The 20,272-nt window shown below is 35.2% G+C and overlaps 1 protein-coding gene across 2 annotated transcripts; it reads left to right on the top strand.

The window, feature by feature from the left end:
• The first annotated feature begins 60 nt into the window (after window positions 1–60).
• LOC105329325 (bridge-like lipid transfer protein family member 3B) lies at window positions 61–19,690 on the top strand. 2 transcript variants are annotated; one of them, XM_011430519.4, is made up of 18 exons: window positions 61–253; window positions 1,541–1,703; window positions 5,091–5,129; window positions 5,927–6,118; window positions 6,422–6,665; window positions 6,911–7,074; window positions 7,342–7,519; window positions 8,492–8,587; window positions 9,113–9,136; window positions 10,621–11,085; window positions 11,254–11,360; window positions 11,482–11,550; window positions 11,695–12,838; window positions 13,008–13,564; window positions 14,003–14,159; window positions 14,515–14,771; window positions 15,161–15,266; window positions 15,494–19,690. In XM_011430519.4, the coding sequence occupies exons 1-18, from the start codon at window positions 210–212 to the stop codon at window positions 15,910–15,912; spliced, it is 4,425 nt and encodes a 1,474-aa protein (XP_011428821.3). In that variant the 5' UTR covers window positions 61–209; the 3' UTR covers window positions 15,913–19,690. The 2 variants fall into 2 exon arrangements, with proteins under 2 accessions (XP_011428821.3, XP_011428822.3); XM_011430520.4 differs by lacking the exon at window positions 9,113–9,136.
• The last annotated feature ends 582 nt before the right edge of the window (window positions 19,691–20,272 follow it).

Raw genomic sequence — 20,272 nt, forward strand, 5'->3', positions numbered from 1 at the left:
AAAATTATTTTTGCGATAGAAATGAGGCAAAAGTTATTTTCTTAGGAACTTGAATTTGATTTTCGTCATTGCTAGAAGGAGCAGTTTGAAGTAATGGAGTCCAGCTACGAGAGAAACAAACTTTCTGTCGGATGACGGATGTAAATTTGGGAATTCTCGGTGTGGCCAAGAAGATAAGATGTTACATTGAGACAGACTAACTGAAGAAAATGGCGTCGATCATTAAGAACCAGATTCTTAAACACTTGTCTAAGTAAGTTAACTTTCTGAATTCAAAGCAGAAACCGTCGGATTTATTTAGTGCGAATTTTCTCAGCAATATAATGTTGATATTTCTACAGTCGCCACAGTCGCTCGCCGGCGATGCACGTTCCAGCAATCGGCGACGAAGGCAACACCGGCAAATCCGGCGATGCCGGTTAAATGGAAAGCACCCCAATCTCTCAAATGAGATATAACAGCACTTTTGGAATAGGATATCTAAAATAAAATATATATGGATTTGCTGTGCTTAAATAAAAAAAAAAAATGCAAAAATATTGTAAATCCGCTATAAAATGCATGAAAAGAAAGAACCTACTGTAAACCAACTTTTATTCGCAGTGACTTTATTTCGCAATTAACTTCAGAGAAACTAGTTCGCGACGACTTAGGTTTGCAACCTAGCCTTATCGAGACCTGTGTTGTTATAACAACCATATGACAAGGACTGGTTCGCGGCGAGAAATATTTGCGACGACAAGGCTCTCGCTAACCAAAAATTTCTTGCACGCGAATAAAAGTTGCTTTACAGTATTCCGTTACTCTACTGTCTTAGACCATGTAGGTCTACTATACATATGGGCCGTAATCTCCTTTGAGGTCAACCTCTCAAACTGAGGATTGTCTAAAAATTGTTGACCGAAGTTGATTTTTATTCTGTCAAATGGTATCTTGCAAAGGTTTGCTGTGTTGTTGGTTTTATGCACTGTAAGTTAAATTTATATATCGTATAAATATATATATATATAGAAAATGTATTTACTCTTTGCTGACCAATATAAACTGAAAATTTGCCTACCCATGTATGATGTATAATAAAATTTATTATACACTCCTTTCTGGCAGTACGTCATGAGATGTTATAATACACCCCTTTCCATTCACCATTGGCTATTATGACATAGAAATCTATAGCAGTCATTTCTGATGCTGGTTCAAATAATGATGGAAAATTTAACAGAAGAAATTGAACAGTAATAGACACCCAGGGATTTTTCACAATAATAACATCATAAGATGTTTTATATCATTTCTTTGATTTTTTCTATAAGTATATGATGTAAAAAGTCAATACATGGGACTTTTTATATTGCATTCCATTTTTAGCCCTCTGTTGTTGTATATCAGCCCTGGAGCCTAACGGCTCTCAGGCTGATATACAACTACCGGTACTTCAGGATAATCATGATATACCCCTTTTGGTTATTATAACCCATTTTGGAAAATATTCCAAGGCTATTTAACAAATACCTGATATACAATTCTGTTTTAAATATAGGTTTACTAAGAACTTGTCTCCTGACAAAATCAATTTGAGCACACTAAAAGGAGAAGGTGAACTTTCAAATCTGGAGCTTGATGAGGCAGTATTAATGGAGCTCTTGGATTTACCAACATGGATGAAGTTATCCAAAGCAGTTTGTAACAGACTTTTTATAAAGGTATTTTTTAAAATTTTAAACAGACAAAACTTTAAATCATCAAATCATCATATCAGTACCTTGATACGAACCTTACTATATACATGTACTCTCTCTCTCTCTCTCTCTCTCTCTCTCTCTCTCTCTCTCTCTCATATCAAATCAAATGATATGTTTGCTAAAAAGATTTTAAAAAAGAAAGTTGAAGCTCATATTATTTTTAAAATCATTTTTATATATTCAAAATAGCGGCTTGTTATCAAAACAAAGAAAACTAGTAAAGCGATATTTCTTCAAATTTTTATTGTTTGTTCTTTATATAGAATATCCAAGTAAATATCTGTTAGCATTGAATTGAATAAATTTCAACTGTCATAGAATCATCATCATGTTTTAATTTTTAAAACTGCAACTTGGACTTTTGGATTTCCAATTTTTAAAAATCTTAATTAAATATACATGTACTTGTGATCCTTGCCTGTTTATGTGTTAATTTTATACACTTTTGTTGAACATGAACCTCATATACCAGAGAACTGGTCTTGAGCGAATAAATAATTGAATCAAACTTCTAAAAAAAAAATAACACTGAAGAATTTACCAAGCACTTGATGGAACTGTTCATTACAGAACCCCAGTTGTATCATTGTAACTGTTACTAGACATTTTGAAGTTGGTGAATGCATGGAAATAATCTCAGAAAATGGCAACTTGGACTTGTATGAAATTCTTATTAAAATATTTATCTTAGTTATGCTATAATATGGGATAAAAAGCGCAAGAAAAATTATGAATATATAAAAATCATGCATTACAGGTTTCATTCAGATATATTTATAAATTAATTGAAATCAGAATTGACTTCAAAATCTCATTTAGCCAGAAATCAAGAAAACTTTCAATAGTTGTGAATCTGTGTAAAGATGCATGTATTTGCCTGCTTCAACATAATAAGAGAAGTATTTTCTAAAAATAGTAAAGGACTCTTGTATTTTGCAAAGGAGGAAGATGAAATATGTTTTGCATAAACATGATTAAGATCTCTAAATTACTTCAGGAAATGTAAAGTTTGTGAGAATATTATTTTACTTTAAATCATAATCTTGTTGATATAACTGTGACTAAATGCAGTTGCATTGCCATATGATGGGAGAAAATTAGTTCAGGGATTTAAAGTTTGAGATGGAAATAATTTTACTTATATTCCAGTATATATTCATTAACCTGTGAGAACTATAACTGTTACAGTAATTAATGCAATTCACTGCAACATATTAGGAGAACACTTGAGAAATCATTTTACTGAAAGCTAGGTCTGGCTGGTCTTCTCATTTCAAATTTAACATCTCAGTAAGCTATTTTACAATCAATACAACACAGAGAGCTTTGACCTCCCCTCCCCCCCCCCCCCCCCCCTTGCAGTGGACATACATGTATATTAACAGTTGTGTCACCATGTTCTTCGTCTTTTTATTATCCACTGTACATGTTGTTTAAAATACAATTTTGTCAATAGTAACACGTTGAGGTAGTACAATCCATGCCTAAGTAGCAATGGGAATCCACAGGGATGCAATTTTTTCTGCTGATTTGGAAGTCATTCTTGAGATCAGAGCAGACCCGGAACTGATTTGATTTCCACTGCCATTCACATCCCTTAATCCAGGATAATTCACCAAAAAACCTTTTTTACTATTAATTTTATATTTACATAATTAATTAATAACACTTTTTTACATTATTTAAGTTTAAAGAGAGCAGTAATTTATAGAATGCAACTAGTGCTTAATATATATAGAGTGCAGTAGCTATGCAATTTTGTTTTCTTATTTGCACAAAACAGTAATATAGAGCTCCATCTCTTATTTTCCATACATAACACAGGCTCATACAGGACTAGGTGATACATATTCAGCCCTTTCAGCTGACAGTGGAATTTGTCTCTCCATGTGCTAACACAGTTAAAGATAAAAGACCTAGAGTGATCAAATCAATGAGGGTCTATAGAGACTATGTGAGAATGCTGATGGGGGATGAGAACAGAGACAATTAATAGTCAGGGTAGCAGACATCACAAGAAGTCTCCATTGATCTGACGCAAGATCTCACTTGAATGCTATCATTTGTGTCTCATGCAAGCAACCATTATAACCAAGGGTTTTCTTTAACTATGTTTTGATGAATATCACATTGTTTATTTCTGGTACTGTATGTATGTGTTAATTGGATCTCACGATTTCAGAGAAAGATGTTAAAATACAATGGTACATGTATCAGAAAGTACTGAGGCATTGGGACCTCCTCAAGTTTTATTTTTTATATGGAATCTTAGAAAGCTTTATAACATAGAGGGCATTCACTTGCAGAGGTCATTGACATTTTGACATTATAGTTACTACAAGTGAATCTATTACTAACAGTCATCTAAATATCAGCACATGATCCATAGTAGTGAATATGTATAGATTTAGATGGTAAAATAAGGCAATTTAAGACCTTTACATACAGATTATCTAACTGAGTATAAAGAGCTGAAGAATGTACGAGTCTAGAGACTGTTGATTCTAGATAAACTGTGTTTGCACAACTTACATGTATTGATGCTCTTTATAGATATCATAAAACCTTTGTTTCCAAATAAACCTGCTAACAATGAAATGAACAGCATTTTCAGGAAATAGTTACAGGTATTGCAATTGTAACAGTTTACCACACAACTCTGTTAGAATTACACACAGCCTGCTCAGGATCTGAAACTGTTGTACCATTTTGTTTGATCACAAGTCAGATACACAGCAACCTAGCTATTACCACTTATAGGTGCTTATATAAAGATCAATGAATGTAGTTCTTTATTACCTTAAGTGGTGTATAGCTGTTGACCATATACATGTAAATCGAGTAGACATCAAAAAGGGATCAATGCGCAAGTTAGATACTGGATATAACTGCTGTAGATTATAAAAAAATACAATAAAGTTATTGAACTCTGAAGTGTATTGATGTCCCAATTAGTGTACACTGCAAACTTCAGTAATCATTACAAGTCTTTTCATTTACTGTTTAATGAATCTCTGAAACTAACACACTGTCAAAGATTTGGTCACCTTTTTATGACTTTCTGAAATATTGAATTCTAATCATGCTAATTGTGCAGTTATTGCACATATTTCAAGAGGAGTAAAAAACAGTAGTAATAAGTATTTACACACCAATATACCACTATATTGCTTATGTATCAGGACACCTTCATTACTAAGGTCACTCTTAGACAATAAAATGCTTGTTTTAGTGGTTCATACATAGATGGGTATGAAGGTACATATATTAAGCAATTAAGTGAAAAGAAAGAACATACGCAGTCCATGTAAATATTGATGAATAAAGGCTTTTTCTTCATTGTTTTAGGTTCAATGGACTAAGCTGAAATCCCAGCCACTGTGCCTGGTAAGTTATAACTGAGTCTCTCCTTAAATCATGCTTTATGTACAGGTATATCAATAAGAGTGAAACATGCTGTTGTTATTCATCGACACTTCTATTGTTCATTACTTATGAACAAAGAAAATACACTGTAAATAAATATTTAACATGAAAAAAAGTAATAGTTACAGATTTTTTTCTTGATAAAGTATGATTGTAAATAAAACTGTCACCTTCTGGACGTCTTATTTGAGAGATAGGGTAAAGTAAGAATAAGTGTATTAATTTTACTGTAAATGCCTTATTTGCTCTAGAGGAGAAGAATACTCTAAAAAAGATTTCAGTGTATACTGGTAAACAAGATGTAATGTTTGATTCATATTGGTGAATGCAAATAGGCCATTTAGATAGGCATGTAGGTATATTTGACTCCATTTTAAGAAAGACATTGGATACAGTGCATCAGAATCTTGCAAAATCAAAGTATTTGGTAGACCAGTAGGAATAATTGACGAATCTCGTTTCTCACAATATGGTGCAAAAACGAAGATACCGAGTATCCCAAATCTATGGACTTGCATGAAATAGGGAATCTACAATAACAGTATATTTACATGTACATAACATCACTGACACTGAATAAATAGCATATGTACTGCTTCAGTTTCTTTGTATTAATAGCTAGATGTTATAACAAACTGATAATAATTCACTTTATCTAGTAGAACTTGTATTACGCAATTTGTGTATCACTAGAATCAGTATTGTTTGAGTTTTGGGAAACCACTTTAATCATTTTCCAATGTGTTTCTGTGTCCTAGTTTTTGGACGAGGTGGAGCTGGAGATTGAAACATGTGACACACCACGCCCACCTAACAGCCCCGCCCATGTGGCCAGCTACAGGAGTGGGGGCAAGTACGGCTTTGTGGACCGAGTCATTGACGGAATGTACGTCCACATCAACTCTGTCCTCGTCAAGTTCATCTCCAGGAAGTTCCATGCCTCTTTACAGGTGATTAAAACTTTTAAAAAAGGGTAAATAGTAAAAATATAGTACTGATTATCAATTAAAATGCATCAGACCAGTGATAAAAAAGATTACCTGGTAATATAATCTATCTTGTTCTAGATTTCCAAAGTTTCTAGCTTAATAAACGTTTATTATTTTCTTTTGTAAAATGAATACAAGTGAAAATTTTTAGATATTCTTTATTCGGAACTCTCCAAAGTGACAGGTTCCTTTTTTTTAACATCATTCCAATGATTATGAAATCTGAGGTATTTTTTTGATTTACCATATTTAAGTATTTTGTAGTTGTCCAGAGTTAAAGCTCACAGTGTTACTCCCAGCTGGAAGCAGTCAGATGACCTTGGCCCCACAAAGATTCGGGACACAGGGCGGGGGGAGATGCTGCTGTTTAAAGAGTTTGATTGGCAGACGACGAGGATCGAGGCGACAGCGGTGGAAGGGTCAAGCTCAGAGGCGTTTCTCACCACTCCCCTCAGATTCATCGCCAACCAATCCAAAATCAGAGTCACCATCAAAAAGAGGCTCAGTGGTAACGATCATGTGTATTGCTACAAAACATGATTATAGAGAAACAGGGAAAGAAAATGAAAAGTTTTAAGATGTAGATGTAGTTTTGCTTGTTAGTGAATCAGACACAGATAAAAAAAGGTTGTATTGAATTTTTGCTTGTCACAAAATGGGTCACAATTACATCTTATGAAGGTTATTAAAAGTATATCAGTTTGTATTGTGATTGAAAACAAAAGACATAACATTTGGGACCTGCTTTCACAGACTGTGGGGTGATTGCCACCAGGGTCATGCTCCTCCTTGACGACCTGTTATGGGTGTTGACGGACACTCAACTGAAGGCAGCCATCTTGTACATAAACTCGCTCAAGGATATGATGGAGAAATCGAGGCAACAGAGCAAAAACATTGCAGCTGAGAAGTTAGATGTAAGCAGATATGTCTTATTCTTTATAAGATGTAGGCCAGATAAACCAAATAATTGAAATTTATTTAAAGTATGAAAACAGATAGACCTTATTCACTAAAGAGTGTAAGCAGTATATAGATGTATGTGTAGCTTATTCAATAAATAACTAATTAAATAACATTGGCAATTTACTTTGCCATGCCCATGCTGAAAAGCCGGTTGTCCTGTTTTGATGATGAGAAATGATATTTTTAAATGCTTTGAATTACCGTAAATTTATTTCTAGATGCAAGGATTGAGTTCGCTTTACAACGACAATATGCAAAGCCAGCGTCCCCGGAGTCAGTCCAATGTCTCCAATGTTTCCCGCCTTTTTGATAAATTTGATGTTCAGACAACTTCCTACCATGTGGTCTCCAGTCGAATCGACCTTCATCTTTGTGATGATAACAAAACAGATACAAGTATGTAACTCAAAAGATCCCAGTATGTAACACAACAGATACAAGTATGTAACTCAAAAGATACAAGTATGTAACACAACAGATACAAGTATGTAACTCAAAAGACCCCAGTATGTAACACAACAGATACAAGTATGTAACTCAAAAGACCCCAGTATGTAAGACAACAGACACAAGTATGTAACTCAAAAGACCCCAGTATGTAACACAACAGATACAAGTATGTAACTCAAAAGACCCCAGTATGTAACACAACAGATACAAGTATGTAACACAAAAGACCCCAGTATGTAACACAAAAGACCCCTGTATGTAACACAACAGACGTCATAATGTAACACAACAGACACCAGTATGTAACACAACAGACACAAGTATGTAACACAAAAGACCCCAGTATGTAACACAACAGATACAAGTATGTAACACAAAAGACCCCAGTATGTAACACAACAGACATCAGTATATAACACAACAGACACAAGTATACAACACAACAGTAGACGATGCACATAATGATATGAAATTTAGTATACAGGTTAATCTAAATAATATCTAGGTCAAATTTGATTTTTGGTATGATAGAGCAAATTTTGACAGAGTTATGCCCCTTGGACTTAGAAAAATTCCAAATATTTGAAGTTTCCGCTCATTTTCTTTGTTGATGTTTCCAAGGGAGGGGGGCATAAGTGTTTCACAAACATCTCTTGTTTATACCAGGTTAGCCAAAAACAAGTCAATTACCGTTATTTTGAATTATTTCATGATTACATACACATTTCAAGTAACTTTTAACCTATTATCAGAGGAAAGAGAGCAACTATGATTTGAATTTTTGTTAATGTCAATAAATTCACATTTTAGCAATCAATTAGGTGTACTTCAAAGATCTAATTTTAATTAAATTGTAGCCATGGAATTGTTTTCCTGGTAGGAATGTATATGTTGTTAACTATTGACCGGGAATTTCAGAGTGCATTCCTGGCCACAACAGTCAGATTGAGGGTGGGGCGATGCAGGTGACCATCCACAAGCTGTCCGTGGACGTGTACCCATTCTTCCCAGCAGGTAAATACATCACGCCCAGAAGAAGTCTTTCAGATAGCGTTACTGAGATAAACACTAAAAGCGATTCTCATTCTTGACAAGGCATTGGATGATGAGAACAAATTTATGCAGTGAATGCTTAACAGTTGAATAAAACTACTTTATGAAAATAAAAAGTCTGATTATGACTCATATGTAATCTTTGTTGATCAATCTAAAATTTAAAGTAATTTTTTCCCTCATTTTCATAGAGCATGCACAGATTTCATATTTTACTTGAGATTTATGTACCTTACTTAGTATTATCCCATGTTTTATTTGTACGAGCAATGCTATGACTTGAGTTTTAGATGCAATCAATGTAATAAGTTGAGTATTATCTGTAAAAAATGTAATGAGTTGAGTATTATCTGTAATCAATGTAACAATTTGAGTATTATTTGTAATCAATGTAATGAGTTGAGTATTAGATGCAATCAATGTAATTAGTTTTTTATTTTCTGTAACCACTGTAATGACTTTTGGTCCTTTGACTGTGTTCTGTAGACAAGGAGTTGATCAATTCCCAGGGTAAGTCTTCCCTTCATGGTCTCTGTTTAAGGATCCCAGGAACATCCCTGTCCCAGCATGTTAATGAACTCTGTAACCTGGTCTGGTTCTTTGCTCCAAGAGCATAAAATACATGGACTGGTCCTTATCCTCCATAGCTGAGTCATAGTACATGTGTCCCAAATCAACCTTGTGATAATATTTTTTAATTGAAACTAGGATAACATCTGAAGTATTTTTTCTGCAATGGCTTAAACTGGTATACATATTATTAGTTCAGAGTTAACAAAAAATAGTTAAACAAAAATTAGTTTTGATAGTCTATTTTGTCCTTTGTGTGGCTACCATTTTGTTGTGTGAATTCTGAGCTTTTTGCTGTTATTTACACCAATACACCATCAAATACATGTACACCAACTGTTTCACATAGTGGCAGAGAGATAATGACAAATTAAGTAAGTTACAGAACCTTTGCAAAGTTTCTGCTGAACACCCTAGATTTTGCTTAACACCTTAGATTTTTGCAGACTCTTTATAATTAAAGTGTAGTTCTTTATCTTAAATCTCTCCAAAACTTGGAGCTCTACCTAACAGATCAAATTTATTGGCCTCTTGTGAGCCCAGATGGAAACAAAAACATTAAAGATTGTTTTAGTGACAATATATACCTAAGGTTATATTTTAAGCAAAAATTAATTCTTAGCTAGAGATAGTGATAACTGAAGTTTTACATAATCATATTTAGTTTGTTAAAAAATTATGTTACGGACTGCTTGTTAACCACTCATTCTCCTAAAGGGTAATGATCCCTCCCGTTATTTTTGGTGCATGGAAGCTACCTCATGATTCTTGTTGTAAACTCTGAATGCACAACACAGCATCCATGAGTGTCTCAAACCAATCAATTTCAACAATCGATCTACCTTTATCACCTCAGATCTTGAACACACTTCAGGGCACGACTCATTAACAGAATTTATAAGGAGTTTTATCTGTCTAGTTCTAGAGCTTATTGTCTGTGACATATATTAAATATATCCATGGCAATGATGGCATGTTATCTCTGAATTGATACTTCTTTCAATGAATTACTGGTAGGCATTTTTCTCATTCTTGTATTGTTGTATTATACCCTGGGTTTATGGTTGACAGCTATGTGCAGGTGTTAGGGTGTGCATGATGTTTGATTATAAAATGTACTGCTAGAATTGGGTTATTAATGATTATGTTGTAAACAGGATGTTTTTGCAGCATTCATACTGTATTCAGGGTATTGTATTTCAAAAATAATATTTATTTTGTCCTTGCAAAATTTGCAAAGACATTAGTTTTCCCTTAACAAAATATTCATATTTTCATTTATCATGCTATGTGTGTAGGGTTTTTGGTTTACTTTTGTTCTTTATTTGTTTTAATCCTGAAGATAGGGATTTGATCTGCAGCAAGCTGTTTTTCACAGATTTAGCTAAGTGAAAATTATATATTATATTTACTGATGATTGTAGGTGGAGAAAGGAAGAACTGGTTTAGATACTCAGACAACCAAGGATCCAGAAATCCTTGGGTTCAGCAACTCTTTACAGCCTTTAAAGAAGAAGTTTCAAAAGCCAAGGAATGCATTCCCTCCCCCTCTCCATCCCCAGCTCACACTGGGGTCCAGAAAACCACACAGAATGCTCCTGTCAATCAAAGTAAAGCTCCTCCCCCCAGACCACCTGCCCCCAGAGCTAATCAAGGTCAGGGGTCACCGAATGTGAAGCAGAGGCGCAAAACCAAGCTGTTGGAGAGCTGCTATGTGATAAAGGTTGAGGAGTTCACCGTATACCAAGTGTCCACGGCGGATAACAAGAGGAACAATCCTCAGAAGTTCCTCAGCTCTGACAAGAAGCACCTGCATCTACCCCCAGATATGTCAGTCATTCACGCGGAGTTCACTGATTATTTCTTTCCAGAGGGTATTGACTATCCAGGTGAGTACCGGTACATGCCATTTGATTGTTATTCCATGACCATATAAAATATTTAATGGAATTTATCATTTATTTCAAAGACTCTTGTCAATTTAGAAAATTCCTAGATTGTAGAAATTATGAATAATAACTCTCTGTTTCATTGTCATCTTTACAATATACTTGTAGTACCTCATGCCAATTTGTATGTCCTCCTCAACCCCATACGTCTGAATCTGGACTGGTTGACCCTGCTCTGGGCAAATTTCTTCATGCTTAATCTGTCTAAAAGCATTGTAAGTGATTTTAGAAACATTTTGAAAATTGATTCATGAAGTTGCACTGTAGTTCAAATTTCAAAACCTTTATATTGCAGTACCATGTCATGTATGTAAGCATAATTTTAAACTGTTGTAGGAAAGTATTGAATTGGAGGATGCTCCATTAGAGCATGTAGATATGAAATTGGAGGCCATCATGCCAAGGGTAAGAGATTGAGGATTTTTTTGTTTTTTCACTTTGCTTGATAAACTAAAGTAGACTGTACATCTTTCATTTTGCTTATAATGGTGACTGTAGGTGTTATGGTAGTAGGAATGGTGAATTGATTTCTCTGTCTTTCTGCTGCAGATCGTTATACCAGTGGAGGACCAGAAATGTGTTTTACCAGATTTCCCAAAGAGTGTGCAGCTTCAGATTTCCAGGATGTGTGCCACAAACACCCGTGTCAGTGGTGCGTCCTCTTGGGAAAGTCTGTCAGAAGTCATCACAAACTACACAGCATCTCCATTATTCTCATCCAAATCATTTCCCAATGACAATAACAGCTTGAGGGCTGTACCAGACAAGTTTAACAATCATGCCAAAAAACTAGAGAACAATTTCATAGAGAAGAAAGCTTATGACTTGGTGAATGGCTGTGCAAATAAATATTCATCAGAAGAAATTGGCAAATTATGGAAGACTAATGTCCTGAAACGTGATGCAAGCTTTGATGTTTGGTGCTGCCATGCTGAACAGGTGTGGCTAGAGTTCCTAGGGGCCTCCAATGGAAAGGGCCGACCTTTCCCATTTGTTGAGTCCATCCCTGTGTGTCTCTGGATCTCCAAGGCTCAGCCGAAGAATGGAGGGGATAACTCAGAGTCTTCTAAACCATCCATTGTGCCATACAACAATGGTAATAGTCTTTTAAGTGATGAAAAATCCAGCAGCAGTGAACACTCTAGTCCTGAGCGAGAGAGACGGAGAACTCGGCGCATGCTGAAGGATTACTATTCTAGTGAAAGTGAAACCAAATCGGAGGAATCGGAAGACAGCATATTCCAAGGATCTCAATCTAACTGTGATAGCAATGATAGCAAGAATAGTGCTAGTGATGATAATGTGCAATACACAGCCACCAGGGTGGCAGACTTCAACCTCTTGGCTAAAATTGGTCCTGGGCCCCTCAGGGCACAGATGACCCACTCACAGTATATATTTGTTATGCGTCTGCTGGAGTCTTTTACATTTTTTCAGACACAAATGAAAGCAGACGTAGACTATTTTATAACCACAGTGTCCCCTGCTGTGACATTTTCTGTACCTTTAGTGTTGTCAGAGCTGGAGTTTGCAATGCTTTGTCCGGCAGCAGCAGAGGATGCTGGGATACCCGTGACCTTCATTAGTCCTCCAACCTCTACCAGTGGTCAGGACGACCTTGTAGATGAGGTCATAGAGAAGGAGGAGGAATCAACCATCAGTGACACCCAAACACCCAGTGAAATTCAGGATAGTAAGTGTCTTCAAGAAATTCATTAAACATGATCTTTTAAAAAAAAATAAAAAAAAAATTCATTGCTTCTTGAATTTAAATAATTTCAAACTTTACAGAGAACATGATAAAGAATTCTATAGGTCTAATGTTCGATATGAATTAACGTATAACATGTTGTATGATTTAGCTTCAGGCTCACCAAACAAAACATTTCCCCATGTTGACCTTTCTGATCTTTCTCATCCTGCCCTCGGGAAATCCTACAGCGACTCAAACGTGCAGACTCTTATACCAACCTCTGACCACCAGACTCGAACTCAAGGTATCTTAGAGAGCAGTCTCCAGTCTCGTAACTCGCAGTCATCTCAAACACTCGGCTCAATAGGCCAGGAATCTGGGTACAGCTCAGATGCCCAGCAAGGGAAAAAGCTTGTGTCAAAAACAACAGACTCAATGAAAAAGTTCACTTTCAAAATGTCAGGATTGAAAGACAAGATAAAAGCAAAGATGGAGAATTTATCGGATGACACCTTGAGTATTTCTGACAGCTTGGACAGCATGTCAATACGGACGGACAGCTCGGATGATGACATGGACTTTGAGGAATTGTCACTTGATGATTTAGAAATACCAGCTTTCAAGAAAACTCGTCCAGAGAGCGAGTCTATGTCCACAGATACTGCTGACGACTTGTCATCTTTCTGTGCTGAGCAGAACGCAGCTGAAGCCAGGGGCAAAGAGAGGGTAATTAATTAAAATTTTATGTTGTGAGTTTGATTTTTAAATATGCTTAACATTAATCCATACATTTTAAATGTACTATATGTATGTAAAGGTCTTGATTTATTATGGTAAATAGCTTGTATAAAATAAAGTTCAATGTATGATTATTTTTACAGTTTTCAGTTATCATTAAAAAAGAATAACATGATGAAAACCAATTTTTAATCATGGCAATATTATTCTGGGATTTACCAGTGACAGATTGGTTTTCACAAACTAATTTTTGCAACATAACTCTTGGAAATTATTTTTACAAATTAAAGATATATTTGAAGTCTGGTTCATGGTGAGAAATTTTTGTGACAAAAGTCTTGGAAATTCTCGAAGACACAAATAAAAGTTTGTGTAAACCAGTTGTACCTTGCACATTCATTAAAGTATTTATTTGACGTGTTGAAGGTCTCTGTGGTGCTGTTCAAGTTGTCGGCTCTAGAGCTGCTGTTACAGGGGGACGGGGAGGACATGGCTGCTAGGATACAGGCCCGGCAACTCCTGACCCTACAGCCCGACAACCTGACCCTCGAAGCCTTCCAGCAAAAATTCCTCTCTCCTTCAGGTATAGTACTGTAGAATCGTTAGAAGTTTGTGAACATTGTAGGAACAATCACCACAATTAATATCCCCAGAAAAACACCACATACCGGTATTTAGTTGATTCCACAGTTACTGTAGTTTATCTGATGTAAAGTTGTCAGTTTGTTTTGATGGTTCTCATTATTGATGGTTTCTATTCAATAATATTGTTTGAAATTTTGTGTACCATTCCATGCAAGCCAAGATTAAGTAAAGAACAATTGTACCTACACATGCAAGATTTAGTAAAAGAACAATTGTACTTTCATTTAAATGTTAATATTTTGATCAAAATTATATTCCATTTACTGTAACTAAAACGGTTCCTCTGGCCACAGGTTTCTTTGGTCAGGAAAAAGGCTACACAACAGAGACTCCCCCCACTGTAATGCTAAAGTTCACCTCAGGCCCCAGCTCTAGGCGGAACTCTTGCCCTGGGGCGGAGGAAGGCTTCCTGTCCGTGAAAGCTCACGACTTTGGCCTACATTTCAAGACTTCCAGCCTGACTACACTTACCAACTTTATTGAAGATGACAATGCCGGGGAGTCGACACCAATGCATGTGGACGTCTCCAACTTCATGCTTATTCTACAAGTAAGGCAGTTGTAAAAACGATTGTTTTATCGAAAGACTGTTATAGAAATAGATTGCCATCATCATGGTCCTACTTGGAGAATGATATAAATGTGACAAAATAAATCATTAGAAAAGCATTGGACCAAGAGAATCAATAAAGTTTGTTCAAATATGTTCACAAAGCACAAAATGTACAGATGAGGCAAAGAGATTTGAATTATCTCCCTTTCATGGAGAAAGCTTAAAGTATTGCAGGACAGCATAGGATGTTGCTACAGATGATAACAAAGTATATGTGTCCCAGCAGTTGAAACAGTCTGGACAGAATTCCTACTCTTAAGTAGATCAGCAATTCAGAAGTATAATCATTTAGTTAGATATAAAAGTTTATACTGCCTGTGTTGTAGGATGACATGGCGCCCCCCGGATTCCCCACCCCCCCAGAACCCACCCACATACAGATACACTGTCTGACCATTTCCCGAGGGAAGGACGGAGTTATGCACCTGAATCGTATGTATCTAGTATGATTGTCTGGTTCTAATTATCTTTTTATTTTGCAATCACTTTTATATGATATAGATATCATTTTCTTGATATCAAAATACAGTCTTAAAGTTGAAAAATATGCATTTTATATGACCGTCACAGAAAAGTTTCATATCATTTGTTATTTCACTATATTGCATTGAACCTCCATATTTTGAATTTCAAAGTTAATATAGTAAATCAATTTTTAGAAAACATTGTGAAACAGAAAGAATGCTCAATAGACAACGAGACTAGTATTGCTACCACAGACTTGAATGTAGAAGTGCAAGAATTGAAAAATGATGTTCAAGTGTTGAAGCAAGGGAATTACGAGGAGCACCTTGGGCTGAAGTCTGTGAAATTACGATTACAAGAATTGGAGGCTGAAAACAGAGTGCTAAGAGAACAAAGCAGGAAATGTTCATCAGATGCAGATTCAGTTACAAAATTGAATCAAACACTGGAAACTTATACCACTGAAAATGCTCGTCTCATTCAGAGGATAGCTAATCTGGAGGACGAACTACTGGCAGCGACCAGGGAGAAGGATTCGTTTTTGGGGACTCTGGCATTGCTTCAGGAGGAATTAAGCCTCTCAGAGAGACGGCGGCATGATTCAGACAAATAAATTCAGCTCTAAACGTTATAGTGAAGAATAGACAGTAATATAAAGTTACTAGCAGTTTATGACATGTTACTTTATATTGTTTACTTGCAACTTAAATTTTTTTATGGTATTTACATTGACAAAAATGATTTAAAAGTATAGTTTTTCCATTCATATCTTTATTCCAAAATAGTTTTGTACTTCTGTAGCCTTTTATGTTCAAAGACTATAAAAGAAGAGACTTTGTTGTTGACTATATCAATGAGTTTTTAGTTGAACTAGAATATGCAATAGACATTTACTCAGTGTTGGGCGTAACAAGGTCAACGTCTCCTACAGCCAGACTGGTCTGCGGACTGTTCTGTATGTTTCATTAATTATGCAATCTTTAAGGAGTCTCCATTTCCTAAACTCTTACTGAGGATTTGGTAGACTGACATATTCATCAACTGTAGCCATACTAGGGATTGAGATTGTAAATCTCTGTAATAGGGATTAAACATTTCTGTAATTTTATCCCCATCTAGAAATAATGAAATGAACTTCATGGCATTGTGCTAAAAAATAATCTAGCAGACATTAACAATTTCAGATTTCAAGTAAGGCCAAAGGTCTTTGTATCCCTAATCATTTATATTTTGTGAGTAGTGATGTAATTGAAGTATTGTTATACAACATATGATTTGTAAGTGCATAATTACTTTTTTTCACTCATTTTTAAAATTGTCACTGGTCTTGTTTTTGCTTGGGATTTCTCTGGTCAGAATTTTTTTTGTGTTGCACTAAAGGCATTACCTGTAGATGTTTTGTAAATTGTTGATGATAAAGTTAGGAATTGAACACGCATCACTGTTGCTTCATATATGTTATGAATTATTTATTTACTTAGCAATTGATATACCTGCTTTGTTGTGCCAACTCATTAGTGGTGCCATGTTTGTCTTTCATATACATGTAGGATAATGTTGTGCTATTTTGTCAGTGTTTCTTAAGTTTTGCTTCAAACTGTGCTGTAATTTATTAGGGATGGATCCTGGATTTCTGTTAGGTTAGAATCTGTACCCATAGAGTTATTTTTTTTAAAGTCCGACCCAAGTTAGACAAGATTTTGGGGGGTTGGTTGGCGAGATGGGTAAGTATCATTTGTTGTTTTACCACAGAGAAAATCCCTTTGGAACTTTTGACCACTGCTACATGTTTATATATTTGCCCCCATAGATTTCAGTTCTATTTGCAGTTTCCTTGTGTGGCAAAGGTAGTTCAGGCCATGAAACATTGCTAAATATATTTTCTGCCCAGACACTGTACTTGTGCTATTTACTTGCTGTTTGTATTTTGTTATGGCATTGTTTTGCCACTTTATTCCCCATGATGCTATTTTGTAAGTGGATTCAGGGGTAGCTCAGAGCTCTGTTATTTCCAGTACACGTGTGTGATATCGCACTAGGATATTGCTATTGTGACAGAATTCTATTTCTTAACAATTAGTAGTAATATATGCAATGTTAAACACAATGCCTAATTTTCATATTTTCCTATTTATTTAGTGACACAAAACAGATTGGTATTATATCATTAGAATCCTTTTAACAAGAGCTTGGACTTTGCAAAGTTGTTTCAAACAGCAATGTAATGTAGGACTGTCTATTTCATTGCTGGCCACTCAGCCATGGATTTTTGAAATCAAAAAGATTTGTCTGGCTTTTGAGCTATGACTACGCAATCTGTCACTTGAAACCAGCATCATTCTTTACTTTATTTGATGCAAGAAAAAGATAGTTACATCCTACAGAAAGTCCAAGGTCTTGTTAGAATGGTTCTATATAACTGATCAGCATCATATTTAGTCATTTCTGTTATATGCACATGTTACAGAGAATTGTATTCATATTAGAATTTTTTGATTTACATCCATGAGTATTGAAATGACTCAATTGCAATAATCTATGGTACGTATTTCTCCTTGGGGTTTACACAAACTGAATGTCAGTCATCTATATCTCCCAAGACAACTCCCGTTGAGACTTTTACACCGTTTGATTTTTTTATGTTTTTGTTTTGTTGTATTTTAGATTTATTGATTTTGTGGGTTCTGCATTCCTGACCTCTATACACAGAATGTATTCTCCGATGTACTTGTATGTTCTCTGTAGTCGCCCGAGACTGTGATATCTCTTACTCAATTAGTGCAAAACAAACGATTGTTGTAATGTCTTATTTATGGTATTGATTAGAAATCAGGATTAGTGGTCATAGTCACACAAACACAGCAATGTTTTGCAGAGCATGCATTATTTCTGTTTCAACAACTGTATTTTTTAACACTATTGTATGACCTTATTTTTTCTCAGTCAGTGATGTTATTTTAAAGCAATTACTGATACGTGTCACCTACATGTATGGTACAGGGAGAATAGAAAACTGTAAACCAACTTTTATTTGCGTGCGAGAAATTTTCGCAAGGTTTCCAGAGCCTCGTCTTCGCAAATATTTCTCGCCGTGAAACAGTCATTGTCGTATGATTGTTATAACAATACGAGTTTGGATAAGGCTTTTTCACAAACATTAGTCATCGCAAACTAGTTTATCAGAAGTAAATTGCGAAATAAAGTTGTCGCAAGTAAAAGTTGGTGTACAGTATTGTGTTATTCAGTATTGTCTCAAGTACACTTGACACACTACCTGGTTCTTTTGAAGATCAAATTTACTACATTAAAAACCTCAACGGACGGATCATTAATGATAAATAAGAACAACCAAACTGAGATGTGAGAAACATAGGAGTAACGTTATAGATGTGCATGGCAAAAATGTTAATTTATTTTCAGTATTCATAAATGTCCAAGAAATCCAACGTTGAGTGCATAAAGATGTTCAGAAATATCCCCTGCAAGAAAGAGCAACAGAGTCTGGTGTCCAGCAGTATTTGATCAGATGGACACCAACTTCATTATCTTTTTTTTTTAGAAGAGGGGATCCTTATGTTTAAATGATTGATAATTATAATGGCTCCTTTCCAGATGGTTTGTTGTTTTGCAATGTTTGCAATATTCCATGTACATGTAAGTCTGCTATAGGTGTTAAATCACTTTTAATTGAGCAATATTCTGTGCATGATTTCAGGCATTGTCAATATCTTTTGTTATTGTAATTATAATGATCTGTTTGCTGACACCAATCAATACTTGAATAAAATGAAATATATTAGGATTTATTTCGTAACCATCTTCTACATGACAATTTACATGCATGTTGCATTACATTAAATTGATTGTTGACTGAGACTCTGAATCCTTAGAATCAAATACTATTTTAATCAAACTATGTCAAAATATTTTATAATATAGACACCAAAAGTTAATAATACGAGGTAAAAAAAATTAATAGAATTGGCTTAATTATACAATCAACAACAAAAAAATTATAGTCAAGGAACTAGCTTTTTGATTCTTTTTTAACAACTTTATAGCGTGAGTATGTTAAGTGATCTAGTTGCAGGTATAAACCAGTGACTGTTGTATTACATGTATTGTGTTTGCTCAATCTGTTGGACTCTGTATTTCCTGTGTTTAGTGATTACATGGACTCTGTATTTCCTGTGTTTAGTAATTACATGGACTCTGTGTATTTCCTGTGTTTAGTGATTACATGGACTCTGTGTATTTCCTGTGTTTAGGGATTACATGGACTTTGTATTTCCTGTGTTTAGGGATTACATGTTAACCAGTATGTTACAGAATGATAGTCTCCCTGTGTTATGATATAACTGCTGATGATCCATTAAATGGGAATGACATCGCTCTGTGTTGATTTGTTTTGATACAGCTCTACTAGGTGGGATACATTTAGAATTTCCTTGTCTGTTGTCACTCCATTATATTTGCATTTTCCAGTGTCTTTGTGATAACACTAAAATCGATTCTGTATTATACAGTCCAATAATTTCAAAAGATGTATTGTTGAGGCGAAAGCGAGGTTGGAATACTTAATATTCTAATTTTAATCGTACAACTGCTGAAAATTATATAAATATAACTAATAAGGAATCATTCTTTGAATATTATGAAGTGATAGGTTCGGTTGGGTGTGATCAAATCCAATAAAGCCCTTAGTCAGATACACTTTTTCTCAAAAACTTCACAACACATACCTGTATGATATGAAGTAATGTCTTAAAAATGGAGTCTCGTGACCTTGAGCCTCGTAATAGGTCGATGTCATTGCTAGCTTTAAGAAATATTAAACTTTTGCTTAGTTAAGGAATAAGGAATCATTCTTTGAGTATAATGAGGTGATAATTTTGGGTGGGGCGTGATCAAATCCAATAAAGCCCGAAGGGCTTTATGATAGATTTGATCACGCCACGACCGAAATTATCATC

Source organism: Magallana gigas, chromosome 5 (assembly GCF_963853765.1).
Source record: "Magallana gigas chromosome 5, xbMagGiga1.1, whole genome shotgun sequence".
Taxonomy (NCBI): domain Eukaryota; kingdom Metazoa; phylum Mollusca; class Bivalvia; order Ostreida; family Ostreidae; genus Magallana; species Magallana gigas.